At 33.2% G+C, this 14,285-nt stretch overlaps 1 protein-coding gene across 1 annotated transcript; it reads right to left on the reverse strand.

Moving 5' to 3' along the window:
- Positions 1-8,591: 8,591 nt before the first annotated feature.
- LOC141406704 (uncharacterized) lies at positions 8,592-10,832 on the reverse strand. The gene is made up of 4 exons (XM_073992630.1): positions 10,646-10,832; positions 10,474-10,574; positions 8,924-9,080; positions 8,592-8,855 (listed from the first exon to the last, which is right to left on the reverse strand). The coding sequence occupies exons 1-4, from the start codon at positions 10,767-10,769 to the stop codon at positions 8,773-8,775; spliced, it is 465 nt and encodes a 154-aa protein (XP_073848731.1). The 5' UTR covers positions 10,770-10,832; the 3' UTR covers positions 8,592-8,772.
- Between the last annotated feature and the right edge of the window lie 3,453 nt (positions 10,833-14,285).

Consider the following 14,285-nt stretch of genomic DNA (forward strand, 5'->3'; position numbering starts at 1 on the left):
CGAAGCGTGGTAACTTCTAAAGCCGTACTGCCTATGTACTTTGGTGTGGGAAAGAAAAATCATTCAAAAGATATATGTATGTACGTGGTAATCTGTGTTGAGAGTGGGCAATTAAAAGCTTAAGTTCATTTCAAGTATGAAATTAATATTTTAAAACCTAACTAATTAATATTCAATTTTATTGAGACAGAGATAGGAAAATTTATTTGTCACTTTGTTCCATGTGATTTACAATATTTTGCTTTTGTGTCATAAGTGTGGATATGGAACAATTTGACAAAAAATCTATTTTCAAAAAATTCTCTATAACTTTTTTTATTCCAACAGATATTGCTCTAACTTTTGACAAAGATGTTCAATATACTATCAATAATAAATCTTGTCATGTCCGTCTGTCCGTCTGTTGAAATCAAGCTACAGCTCGCAATTTTAAAGATAGAGCTATAATTTGGTATAGAAGTTTATATTACTCCTGGGATGTTTGGTATTGAAAGTGGGCCATATCGGCCTTTGTTAGGGGTATAAAACGTTCCACCTGAAATTTCTCGGTAAAAGTCCACACCTTCATATAGCTCCCATAGAACAGTACGTCCCGATGTTCTGTATTTTGAAAATTATGGTCCAAATGGCTGAAATTTGGTATTTAGTCTTCTTTGGGGGTGTAAAGCTTTCCACCTGAAATTTGTCGGAATAGGACCACGTTTTCATATGACCCCCCATAGCACAGTACCTCCCTATTTTAGGTATTTAGAAGGTTGTGACCTCAATATTTCACGGAAATGGCTGAAATATTATATTTAGTCTTCGTGGGGGGTATACAACTTTCCACCTAAAATCTGTCTATATAGATCTGCATCTTCTTATAGCCATAGAGCGGTACCTCCCGATTTTCGGTATGTATTTTGAAGATTGTGGCCTCAATATTCCACCGAAACGTCTTCATATAGCCCTCAAAGAACGGTACCCTCTGATTTTCGATGTTTTGAAGGTTTTTGCCTCATTATTCAACCGGAAAATTGTAAATATTGATCTATGTTTTGGAAAGAACTACGATGACGACCCATATGAGCTCCTTTGAAGGGAGTATTATCAGTTACGATATACTGCTCCTGTAATAAGAGAAAGTACTTGTTCTTATTCACTGCAATAAAGTTCGTGGTGGAGGATATAAAAAGCTCTGCCCGGCCGAATTTAACGTCACACAGTGGTTCAGATTCGTTTTTCCTGGTCAAAACTCTGTAACTTTTGAACGGATAGAGATATTGCCATATTTTTTTTTTTTTTTTTTTTTTTTGGACAGATAACATAATCAGCTTTCCGATAAATTTAAATGAATTCGAACTCGGTTTATTAGTTGCAGAGGAATTCAAGGTCAAAGTTAAAAATTTGAGTTTTTTTATATTTTTTTTATCAAAATATGAGTTTTTCATATGTTCTAACTATCTAAACAATAAACAACCCAAACAAATACAAAAAATTAAACAAAATTGGAAATTTTTTTCCAAAATTAAAAAAAATCCTCATTGGGTTTTCATAAAAATCATATAACTCTTATAAAAACTCATATATTAAAAAATTGTCCATTTGTGTAAAAAAGCTGGAATTTATATAGGAAACCGTATGGAAAAAACACAGATTTTTACCCATGTAATTTTAAAAAATTTAAAAAAGTGTTAAACGTAAAACTAAAATTCGAATTTCACTAAAATTTAGCACCTGAGGAAAACTTTAAATGCTACGGTAATTTATTTAAACAGATCTTTAAGACAACAATATTACCTACCTAACAAAAAACAACGAACACAATATCTGTTATAGTTTTAGAGAAATAGCTATTTCTTTCTTCAGAAATTTCCAAAAATTACGTATTTTCGAAAATTGCGAAAAAAAAATTCATTTTTAGGAGGACGCCACGCCTCCAATACTTTGACCTAATTTATTGGTTTCCTTGGTTTCAATATGTTTACTATCTAATCCCGCATAAAACTTAATAATCGGTGACGACAAAAAAATGGGGTTTTGGCCACTTGTTTTTCTTTCAATTCTGATTATTAACTTAGTTTTAACTTTAATTACGTTTGCAAATATTTTTCTTTGGTTTCTTTGGGTCACTTAATTTTTTTACCCTCCACCATAGTGCGGAGGGTATATTAGGTTTGTTTTTCGGTTTGTAACGCATTTAAATAATCATTTTCGACATATATCCTTGATCAGGGTAAAATTATGAGTCGATCTATGCATGTTCGTGGGTCCGTCTATGGTAATGGCTCTAGCATCCACAAAAGGAGATAAGAAGCTGAAATTTTGGTAAGATGCGTCTTTTGTTTGCAGGCAGGTTAAGTTAGACGATGGGCTACACAGAAAAAAATATTTCAAGAATTTTTACATATTTTCGTTCGTGATGTAGTTTTTTCATACTGTACAGGTACCTCACATAAGATACATGTTCAGTTTCTCACCTCCATCCAAAAGCCACTATTTTTTCAAAAATATGTAAGATTTTCATGGGATACAAAATCATTTTCTTATTTTTCCCTATATTCCACTATTTTCTCTCATATTTCCTCTCTTGGTTGGTAAATGCTCTCAACTTTGTTCTCGTTCTCTTTTGAATGGTCTCGTCGTCTCACCATCGCATTGACAATGTATCAACAAACCACAACACAACCCCCACCATCGTCTCTCAATCACAATGAGACTATATCAACCCAGCAAACCAAATGTCGGATGTCCGACAAGTCTGAACAATTTCGGAAGCAACGTCGTTCAGATTTTGTTCCGATTTCTAAACGATTTTTCGGAGCGGAAATAGTTCAGATTTTGTACCGATTTCGTTCCGATTTCGGAACGAATGTCGGAAAGAAATTTCCTTTCCGAATTTCCCAAGGATTTTCTTCAGATTTCGTTACGAAATCGGACCGAAATCGATCCGATGTCGCTCCGACATTTCGTTCCGAAATTATGTCAACCACTTCATACAACTTTCGTTAAGATATCGTAACGATTTCGGATCAGATATCGGACGTATCCGAATTTCGTTCCGATGTCGGCACGATTGGTTTGCTGGGAACAAACCACACCACACACATACCCACCACAACAACATACCTAAACTACGTAGCAACCATTTTGTTGTTAGTTAACTGACAAACCAATCAACTACAGTGCGTTTGGTGTCGAAAAAACAAAGTGTTTTGGGGCTGTATAGTTCGCAACTACAAATTTTAAATATCTTTAATATAAAGCCAGCATCTAATATATCAACCTAGTGCTGATAGGCTCAACATGTATGTGCATTAGGGATATAACTTTTTGCACTTTTTTGCAAATATCAAAAATACCACCACATAGCCGTGTAGAGCATGAAAAACTATTATGAAATACGGTGTCAATTTTTCTCTATCGCGAAAAAAGTTTCCGCACCAAATGCATTGAAGTTCTGTAATGCATTTTTTAATTTTATCTGTCATAACAACATATTTGCTTTTCATTAAAATTTTTATTTTTTTGTAATCTAATTTAAAATCATTATCAAAGTGTTCTGGACCAATTTGTTCTAAAATCGAGCCATTTCGGACCATATTAGGATTTTTTGACACTATTGCAATTTTTGGTTTTTCTTTATAAACTCGTGAATTTTATGTTTATATTTTTTAACCTATCGGACAAGAGAATATGGAGTCATTTGCACCTAATTCGCGAAAGTTACAGGCTGTTTTTGTTGACTTTGTCTGTGAGAATTGTATTTTTTTCTATAAATATTTATTCAAACAAAGCAAATTTAAAATTTTACGTAAAAAAAATATCAAAAGGGTTTTAGTAATCACGGCCGGTGCGGGTACTTTTTTCACAGAATCGGTCTTAGAAACGCGTTTTCATTATGAGGACAAAATTCCCCACATGGTACTGGTGTTGTGTTTTTGTAGAAAACAAATACGATTCTCACAAGCAAAGTCAACAAAAACAGCCTGTAACTTTCGCGAATTCGTTTCAAATGACCCCATATTCCTTGGTCCGATAGATTAAAAAAATATAAACATAAAATTCACGAGTTTATAAAGAAAAACCAAAAATTGCAATAGTGTCAAAAAATCCTAATGTGGTCCGAAATGGCGCGATTTGAGAAGAAATTGGTCCAGAACGCTTTGATAATGATTTTAAATTAGATTACAAAAAAATAAAAATTTTAATGAAAAGCAAATATGTTGTTATGACAGATAAAATTAAAAAATGCATTGCAGAACTTCAATGCATTTGGTGCGGAAACTTTTTTCGCGATAGAGAAAAATTGACACCGTGTTTCATAATAGATTTCCATGCTCTACACGGCTATGTGGTGGTATTTTTTTGGTTATAGCCCTAATATGCATATGGTTCGTATTATTCTGCTACGTTCACAAGACGATAACAACTACAGTGAAAATCATTAGAAGAAACGGAAGGTTTTAAAATAATACAAAATAAAAGAATTAATAAAAGTAGCAAAATTTTTCTCTGGTTTGGTTGGTGGTGTGTGGCGGTTGTTAGCCCAAAAATAACAAAAACAACCACTCGTCAAAAAAATTTTTTCAATCTCTCAGAAAAACCAGTATTTTTATTTGCTTTACGAAAGGCGTTCATGAAATGCAGAAATTTGAACTTTGGCAAGACTTTATGAACACTATTCCTGAAATGCAGTAATTATTTTTTTCTGTGTATATCGATCCACGTTTTGGTATAGCCCCCATGTAACCGTACCGCTCGATTTCAGACATTTTGACGTTTTTCGTAACATTATCTAACCGAATTAGCTATAATTTGACATGTATGGTTCCTTGTGATCAAAAGACGCATATTCTAAAAATTATGGGCATAGGTCCGTGTTTTGGTATAGCCCCCATATAACGGTACCTCCCGATTTTCGGTAGCTGTAATTTGACATTTCAGGTTCTCAGTGGCCACAAAACTTCTCCACCAAAAATTATCAATATAAGTCCATGTTTTGGTATAGCCCTCATATAACGGTATCTCCCGATTTTCGGTATTTTGAGGATTTTAGCTACAATTTTTAAACGAACTAGCTGTAATTTGACATTTGAGGTTCTCAGCGGTCACGAAAGTTCTGCACTAAGTTTATCACGGTTGTTCTAGTCTAAATGTTTAATGGTGGCATTCTTGAAGAATATTAATTTGCTAATATATAAAAGCTGTGATCCATTCGAATTGTTGTTTTCTCCAAAATTATTGTTTGCAATATAAAACACTGTATAATGTGTAAGTGGCAAATAGAGCATATTAGGATTGGAAACCAGTAATAACAATGGTATGTATGTTCATATAAGTACGACTCTATATCATTGGTGCCACCGTGTTGCCTTTGTGAAGCCGTGTATTCAAAAGGTCAGCCGTGTAAAAATTCTTTATAAACAGATTTGTTATATGATCAACACGCATTTCAACCATAAGAAGAACATACGATATCGTTGACTATTGATATCAAGGAAGCTTCGCTAGGATGGTAGTTGGAAAAATATATAGATATTCTATATATATATATATATATATATATATATATATATATATATATATATATATAGATATTCTTGAACAGCTGCCATATGTCATATATGATTTATTGGTTCCTTCACGATTTTAGCACAACGTCGTTTAAGATGTTTGCTATTGCTTTTTGACCCTATTGCTATTTTACCCTTAACATTGTTCCAAAGAGATAACTAATGACACAACTACACATAAAGGGAGTAGGTATTTCATGTTTGCTCTCTGTCACGTCTATGCCCCACGAATTCCATTTACCATAGTCCTGGGAATTCCCGATTTCCCGGGAATGAAAAAAAGTTGGGAATTCCCAAACTCTAGAAGTGACCCAAAAAAACCAAAGCTATTTTCGTCTTCCATGGACTCCCACGAAACCGTATATATGCATCAGAACCATGCATCAGAACAGGTTAAAAATAATGTGATACAACTAATAATTTCAACAATAAAATAACCCTTTTGAGAAAGTTCGAATAAAACCAACGAGACGCCGAGTGGAAATGAAATAAAACTTAAGGTAAAGTCACATTAGGCTAATATTTGCTCCAGCGACCGGCATTGTTCGCTTACTGAGAGCAAGTGTTTTCACGATTTTGCTTGAAAACCGCGAGTCCTATGTAAATGGGCCTAAAGAAAATGTTTTAGCTATGAAAATTCTTCACAAGATTGATATTTTCGTAGTTTTTACCGTTTTTGATATATAGAAGTTCAAATTGAGACAATGCACTGACTGCATCGCCTCCTTATAAAACAATATCATGCTAACTTTTGATGAAAACCGCTTACACATGGGAAGATTTCGCGGATTGTGAAACTGCAATGTTCATAGATAAGAAAAATAAAAAAAAAAAAACAGAAAAAATTGCCGGAGGGATTTTTAAATAATTCGCGATCAAAATTCACAATTTTAGGGTTTTTCGTAGGTTTTACCATTTTTGAGATATAGAGGTTTTAGTTCAAATTTGTAGGTTTTTATCTTAAGTCTTCAAGATTTTGCTTGGAAACCGCAAGTCATATAAAAATGGGACTAAAAAAATTTGAAGCTGTGAAAATTCTCTACAAGATTGGATGATTTCTATTTTCCTAGGTTGTACTATTTTCAAGATATTTAAGTTTAATTTAGGAAATTTCAGTAATGAGATTGTTTTATAAGGAGGCGATACAGTCAGCGCATTGTCTCAATTTGAACTTCTATATCTCAAAAACGGTAAAACCTATGACAACATCAAGAAGTTAGATTTTGTGGAGAATTTTCACAGCTACAACATTTTCTTTATGTATATTTACATAGGCCTCGCGTTTCCAAGCTAGATCGTGAAAACCTAAAGAACCCCTAAAAATGTGAACTTAAATCGCGATTTATTTGAAAATCCCTCCGGCGATTTTTTTGTTTCTTGATATTTCTTATCTATGAGCATTGTAGTTTCAGAATCTGCAAAAACTTCCAAGGTGTAAGCACCTTCCATTTAAATTTGGTTAAGCCACACCGTGAAAACGTATTAACTAAAAATTGTCAACACAGGTCCATGTTCAGTTATAGCCACTATATAATGTTACCTTCCGATCTTCCGTATTTAGAGGTTTTAACTACATTTGTTGCTACAATTTTTAAGCAAACTAGCTGTAATTTGACATTGAATATTCCCATGTCCATGTTCTGGTACATCCCGCATATACCGATATCTGTCGCTTTTAGGTGTTTTGAAGGATTTAGCTACATTTGTTGACCAAACTATATGTAATTTGGCATGTGAGGTTCCCAGTGATCACAAAACTTATCCAGCAACCTGTGGTGCAGGGTATTAAAATTTCTTTTTTTTCTGGTGACACTTATTGTATCATTTCGTCGTCACATGTTTCAAAGATATTCTCGTATTCAATTTTGGCATTAAAATCGCCAAGATTAATGTTAATGTCATGGGCAGTATTTCGGTCACATGTTTTTTTGTAAGAGCTCGTAAAATACATATTTAGTCTGCTAGTGCTTGTCTTCGGTGGGGACATTGCCACACATACGACTGATGTTGACAACTGTATCTTTTATCCGAACTGAAGCAAGCTTTTCATCCACAGCTGTGTAACTGGAGGCCATATGTTTTAATCTCCGACTAACACCAAGCCTTAACCAAACGCGTACTTTACATCATGGCAACTATAATGGTGACGGCAGCTTTACTTATTGATGTGACTTTTTTCCAAATCCAACCCAATGGCTTAACTTCATTACAGAGAGTAATGTTTTTCAAAACGAACTGGCAGTGTTGCAAAATTTTACTGATCGCTACCATTATCATGATTTCATCCCGGCATAGGGAATTATCAATTGGCTTTTTCAGCTTTTTGAAATGATGCCTTTTTTATCGAAAACCCGAACTCTTTAAGTGTCTAGTATTCTCAAATAAATGAGAATCACGCTCACTTTTCGGCTTTTCCAAAACACATCAGAACAAAAATATTTGCAAACAATGATGAGTTCTTAGTTGATACGTGCTGATAGTTGTTTGCAAATATTTTTGTTCTGATGTTTTTTGGAAAAGCCGAAAAGTGAGCGTGATTCTCATTTATTTGAGAATACTAGACACTTAAAGAGTTCGGTTTTTCGCTAAAAAAAGGCATCATTTCAAAAAGCTGAAAAAGCCAATTGATAATTCCCTATGCCGGGATGAAATTATGATAATGGTAGCGATCAGTAAAATTTTGCAACACTGTCAGTTCGTTTTGAAAAACATTACTCTCTGTAATAGAGGGTAATAAATGAAGTTAAGCCATTGGGGGAATACTCCAGCTTAAGCAATCAAATGAGATTGAATCTTCAACAATAAACAAAACAAACAATTTTCATAAATTTTATTATTATCTTGTCTAATAAGTCTTGATTTAGTCTAGTCTTTAGCAACAATTTCCTTCCAGAATATTATAAAATAATTTGCAAGTTAAATGGTCATCAACATTCATTTAAAATTTCAAGTCAAAAGTTCAAATTTTCTGTTATCGAAAAGAGATGCCAATAAACCCAGACCACATGAACAATGATAATTAAAGATGTTTTCGTATTTTGTTGTTCAAATCATATGCTATTGTATTGTCAGTATTAATATAATAACTTATAAATAAATACAATTAATTAGGTTAATTGTTCGGTCATTTACCCAAAACTTAGCTTAAGAAAACGTGTAGTATGAAAATTCAATAAAAATAAACATATCGTATTTCCATCTAAATAAACTGAATAATTTACTTCAGTTCCGGATCATCCCAATTGTAACGAATTTTCATGTAGTACATAAAGACAGGATACGAAACAAAGACCACTGTGCCTATATAACAAAATCAAAAATACTTGATGTTAAAAGAAATAAATGTAGAATAAAATAATTTCACTTACCCAATGTCAGACAATTTCCAATGAATTTCAGCAGAAGTATAATAAAAGGATATCCCATTATTGAATCGGCTATAATATCGTAGACTAAGAGGAACGTCAATGCAAATATAATAAAACCGGTTAAATAAACCCAGGGCATCATCATTTTATGACGTTTCTAAAAAAGAGCAGAAAATTTATAAAAAAACATGTAAGAAAAGAAATTAAAGGTGCTTACACCTGGGAAGTTTTTGCGGCTTCTGAAACTACAATGTTCATAGATGAGAAAAATCAAAAAACAAAAAAAAAATTCGCCTGAGGGATTTTCAAATAAATCGCGGTCAAAGTTCACAGAAAATTTTGTAGCTGTGAAAATTCTCCAGAGGATTGACTGTAATGATATATTCCTAGGTGTCTCCAATTTTGAAATACGGAAGTTTAGTTCACATTTTTTGGTTTTTTTTTTTGTTAGGTTTTCACGATTTGCTTAAAAACGGTAAGTCTATCGAAATGTGACTGGGCAAAATCTTGTAGCTGTGAAAATTCTCTATAAGATAGGTTTTGTAATTTTTTCCTAGGTTGTACCATTTTTGAGACATATAAGTTTGATTGGGAATTTGCAGTCATGACCCTGTTTTATAAGGAGACGATACAGTCAGTAAATTGTCAAAATTTGAACTTCTATACGTCAAAAATTGTAATAACTACGAGAACATCATAAAGGGCAATCATGTAGAGAATTTTCACTGCTACAACACTTTCTTTAATCCCTTTTGGATAGGGCTTGCGGTTTCCCAACAAAACCGTGAAAACCTAAAAAACCCTAAAAATGTGAACTTTGACCGCGATTTATTTGAAAATCCCTCCGGCGATTTTTTGTTTTTTGATTTTTCTCATCTATGAACATTGTAGTTTCAGAAACCGCAAAAACTTCCAAGGTGTAAGCACCTTTCACTTAAATTTAGTTAAGGCGCACCGTGAAGACTATTGTCTAAATCTAAATAGGAATCTGAGATGAACATATAAAACGTCGCTTATTTGCGCAGAGTGCATACACTTTGTGTCCGCATCTGATTTCATTGTCCACCATTCAGAACCATTAATGTACTGTTTCCTAGAAAGTGCGTACAGTCAAATAAGTTCTTTGCTTAGGTCTGAGGTACAATTTTGTAGTTGACTGTTTCCACGAATGGTTAGCCTTTAGATATCTATGGACTAAACCCAAAAAAAAATTAAAAGCAATTTGACCTTAACGATTTTTGACCTTGAAGATGACCTTTGATGGATTTTGTGTATTAACAAGTTTTGTTCTTTATGACAAGTACTACAACTTTGCCTCGGAGTGGAAATCAAAATTCTTAATGGTTTGGAAGATATGAGCCTAACAATGTGATCCTTTTTGATATCAAGGCCTCAGACTTTTGGGAGGCTATAACCGCGCAATTCGAAGTGTTGGGACGAAGCCCCGAGACACGCGTCTTCTTGTTTTTGGTCTTCTATCATGCTGCGGTGTCAGAATATGGTTAATTTTTCATGACTCAAAAAATTACACAGAGTGTAATAGAACTTACCTCATAAATTCCCTTTGTCAGCAACACCGACAAAATGAACCACAATATCATGTAGGTGAAAATTAGTGCCAGCAACAGCGAAGCATGTCTTTGGGAGTCACCTTTAATAAAACAACAAATAAATCTTAACACATAGTTCATAATATAAAATCATATTACTGCTTATCCGAACCTTTGGTTTCAGGTATATCATAAATTAACCACGATACTAATACCACAATTGTCGATACAATTGGCAGGATAATATTTAGCCAACCCACGATTAAACTCAGATTTCTGTGACTAGAACAACTCATGTTGCTGCAGTTGTTGAAGGACCGATTGATTTCTGTTTATTCTTTAATACTCTACAAAATACTGAATCTTTGTGTTTTAAAATGTATACCAGAATCTTGGTTTTATTATCACAAAAAATCCGTAGGCATTCGGCGTAACATCTCCAAAAGGTCGACTAAAGAATTCCCTATAAATCGTGAAGGTGTCTTAATAAAATAAATATATTAAAATGATGTACAGACAAATTTCTCTATGACGTAGCTGTTGGGGACAAACTTAGTTATAAAGAGACTACATACATATGTTCCCACAACATCCCCGAAGTACAAGGGAGAATTCTTTTATATCATCGAGTACACGCCGATACATATTGGCTCAACTATATGACACCTACTTTTTATAGCCGAGTCCAATAGGGCAAAACCGTTAAAGTGAATTATTCAATATAGGAGCATTCGTTATAGAGAGGTTTGACTGTACTTGCACCAGATATGACCTTGTCCTCCCTTCACTTCGTTCTTTAGTTTTAGTTATATAGATATATTTTCATTACAAACCAAAAAAATACATTTCTTCATTTTCTATTATGTTGTGTTTGTTTTCCGGTTTCTAAGGGGAATATTTGTTGCTTTTCTTCAATTACCTTTTCCTTTTAATTTCAATGTTTGTATTTCAAACACTTCCAGCAAGTCGCATAATCCAATTATTTTTTGGCATCAAATAACAGCCATTTCGTTATCGGAAAACTGTCATTCACAAATCATGTCTTATAAATGAGACATGACGATTGAAAGAAATGCATCTTTCAATACGCTATCACAACTGACAATCAAGCAACAGTTGAATTATTATTCTTGCAATGAACAACATATGTTTTAATTAAGATACATACATATACAAACAAATTAAAGGAAAAATATTCCATCCACATAGCCAAATAAGAAATAATTGAAAGAAGTAAATAAGTATATAATTAAAAAAAATTAAGTAACAGTGTTTTATTTATAAATGCACTTAAAAGTAGAAAATAATGTTTCATGATGGAATCTCTCAATATTGTCACATTTTTTAATTCAAATGCAAGCGTTTTATTTGAGAGATTCCATCATGAAACATTATTTTCTATTTTTAAGTGCATTTATAAATAAAACACTGTTAAATTTGTCGAATGTAGTTTTTGTTGACCTTTGGACTGTCTATTTTTGTTGGTTTAGTTTGGCTTTTAGGTCAGGAATAAAAACAAGAGTTTTTGTTTTCATTGTTTCAATCATTGCGGACATAGTTATGGAGAAACTTCTTGACGAAACGATGGAAAAATTACCCATCAAACCAAAGACGTTAACAAAATATGTTGATGACATATTTTGTATAGTTAAAAAAGACCAAATTGACCAAACTCTTGCAACTCTGAATGCGTTCCACAAACAAATACGGTTCACAATGGAGTGTGAAACCAAGAGTCAACTACCATACTTAGACTCAATAATTCATAGAAAAGGCAACAAGTTGCTACTGGATTGGTATCAAAAGCCAACATCTTCTGGTAGGCTTATTAATTACCATTCAAAACATCCCAGAAGAATAAAAATAAACACGGCAATGAATTTTATAAGAAGAGTACTAAACATCAGCGACCGAGTTTTCCATTCAAAAAACATAAAGAAGATACGACATATCTTAAATATGAACGATTTTCCATACCAAACGATCAATGAATTGATCAGACAGACAACATTAAAACCCCTGAACAACAATGAACACAAAGAAGAGAAGATGTTTAAAAGGTTCACATATATACCAGGCTTTTCTGAAAGATTCTCAGGTTCAAATTTATACGACAAAGAACGCTACCAATTAGCAATGAAGAGCAACAATACCAATAACAGCTTCTTCAGCCGGACAAAATCTAAAACAAACAACGAGGACAAATCGAATGTTATCTACAAAATAAAATGTAATGGTGACTCGTCAAACTCATGCCAAAAAGTATATGTGGGCACGACGAAAAATAAGTTAAAGACAAGATTGAGTGGTCACAAATCGGACCAAAAAGTGAAAAACAAACCACTAGAACAAAAAACAGCTCTTGCGGAACACTGTGCTCAAACTGGACACATTCCAAACTTCAAGGATGTGGATGTTTTAGCACAAGAAAGCAACAGTAGACGTAGGTACATGTTAGAAATGTTGCACATAATTAATGTATCAATGGAACAACGTATGAATTATAAGATGGACACAGAACACTGTGCCCAAATATACAGAAACATTATTGGAAAACACAAAAATTTCAGTTCAGTTGGACATTAGTTGTGAAGTGCAGATGTTGTAACGGATAGCTAATTAAGTAAAATTGTAATAAATAATCATTCTTTGCTTATATATTGTTATAACATATATTATTTGTTTATTCTTTAAAAGAAAAATCCCTGATGATGAACGTCGAGTACGTTCGAAATATTGGATAATAAAGCAAACAAAATAAAAACAAAAACTCTTGTTTTTATTCCTGACCTAAAAGCCAAACTAAACCAACAAAAATAAAACACTGTTACTTAATTTTTTTTAATTATATACTTATTTTCTAATTTTTAGTGCATTTAAAAATAGAACACTGAAACTTATTTATTTTATAATTATTTTTAATTTTTTGATAAATACATTTTTAAGATTTTCAATTTTATTTCTTTATACTTGAGATTATAAATGATATTTAATGATGGGCTTACATTTATTAATTAAATGTATAATGTTAGTAAAAATTTATTTAGGTTTGCAGTTTCTCATCCTATTGATTTCAGTTAACGCTTTGTTATTGCATTGCTCCTTTCCTGTTAGTTTCGAGCAATCCAGTTCTTCTATTCTTAATCCATCCAGCGATCTTACACGACTCAATGCCACATATGCTTGCCCTTCTTCGAAAAGCTTGGATCCTAGATACACCACTTCCACCGAACCTCCGAAAAACCACCGCCGAACAACCTCCTCCGAACTTTCCCCTCTCAACATGCTCTTTCCGTTTTCAACGGAACCCCATAACCAATTTAAGCCGAAAATGTAGATATATATATATGTACTTTTTTATTTGATACAAACTTTAAAATGCCTGAAATTGGGTGGTACCATTTATAGGGGCTTTATTAAAACTTGGACCTATGTCCACAATTTTGGGTGGAGAAGTTGGGAACTCGAAATCAAAGTTACAGCAATTTCGGCCCAAAAATTAAGATAAAAAACTTGAAATCGGGTGGAGCCGTAATATTTGGTGGAGAAATTTCTGTACCACTGGGATGTCCAAATTCCAAGTTACACGCAATTCGGTATAAAAATGAAGATAAAATCCTTAAAACACTTGAAATCGGGCGGTACCGCTATATGGGGGCTATATCAAAACCTGGACCTATGTCCATAATTTTTAATGGGTACGTTTTTGTACCATTGGAAACCCTAGTTGTCAAAAAAAGCCAATACGGGCTTAAAATGACTATAAAATACCTATCGAGTGGTACAGCTGGATGGGAGCTACAGGAAAAAAT

This window comes from Musca autumnalis, unplaced genomic scaffold (genome assembly GCF_047663935.1).
Source record: "Musca autumnalis isolate F117 unplaced genomic scaffold, ASM4766393v1 scaffold_5, whole genome shotgun sequence".
In the NCBI taxonomy this organism is placed as follows: Eukaryota; Metazoa; Arthropoda; class Insecta; order Diptera; family Muscidae; genus Musca; species Musca autumnalis.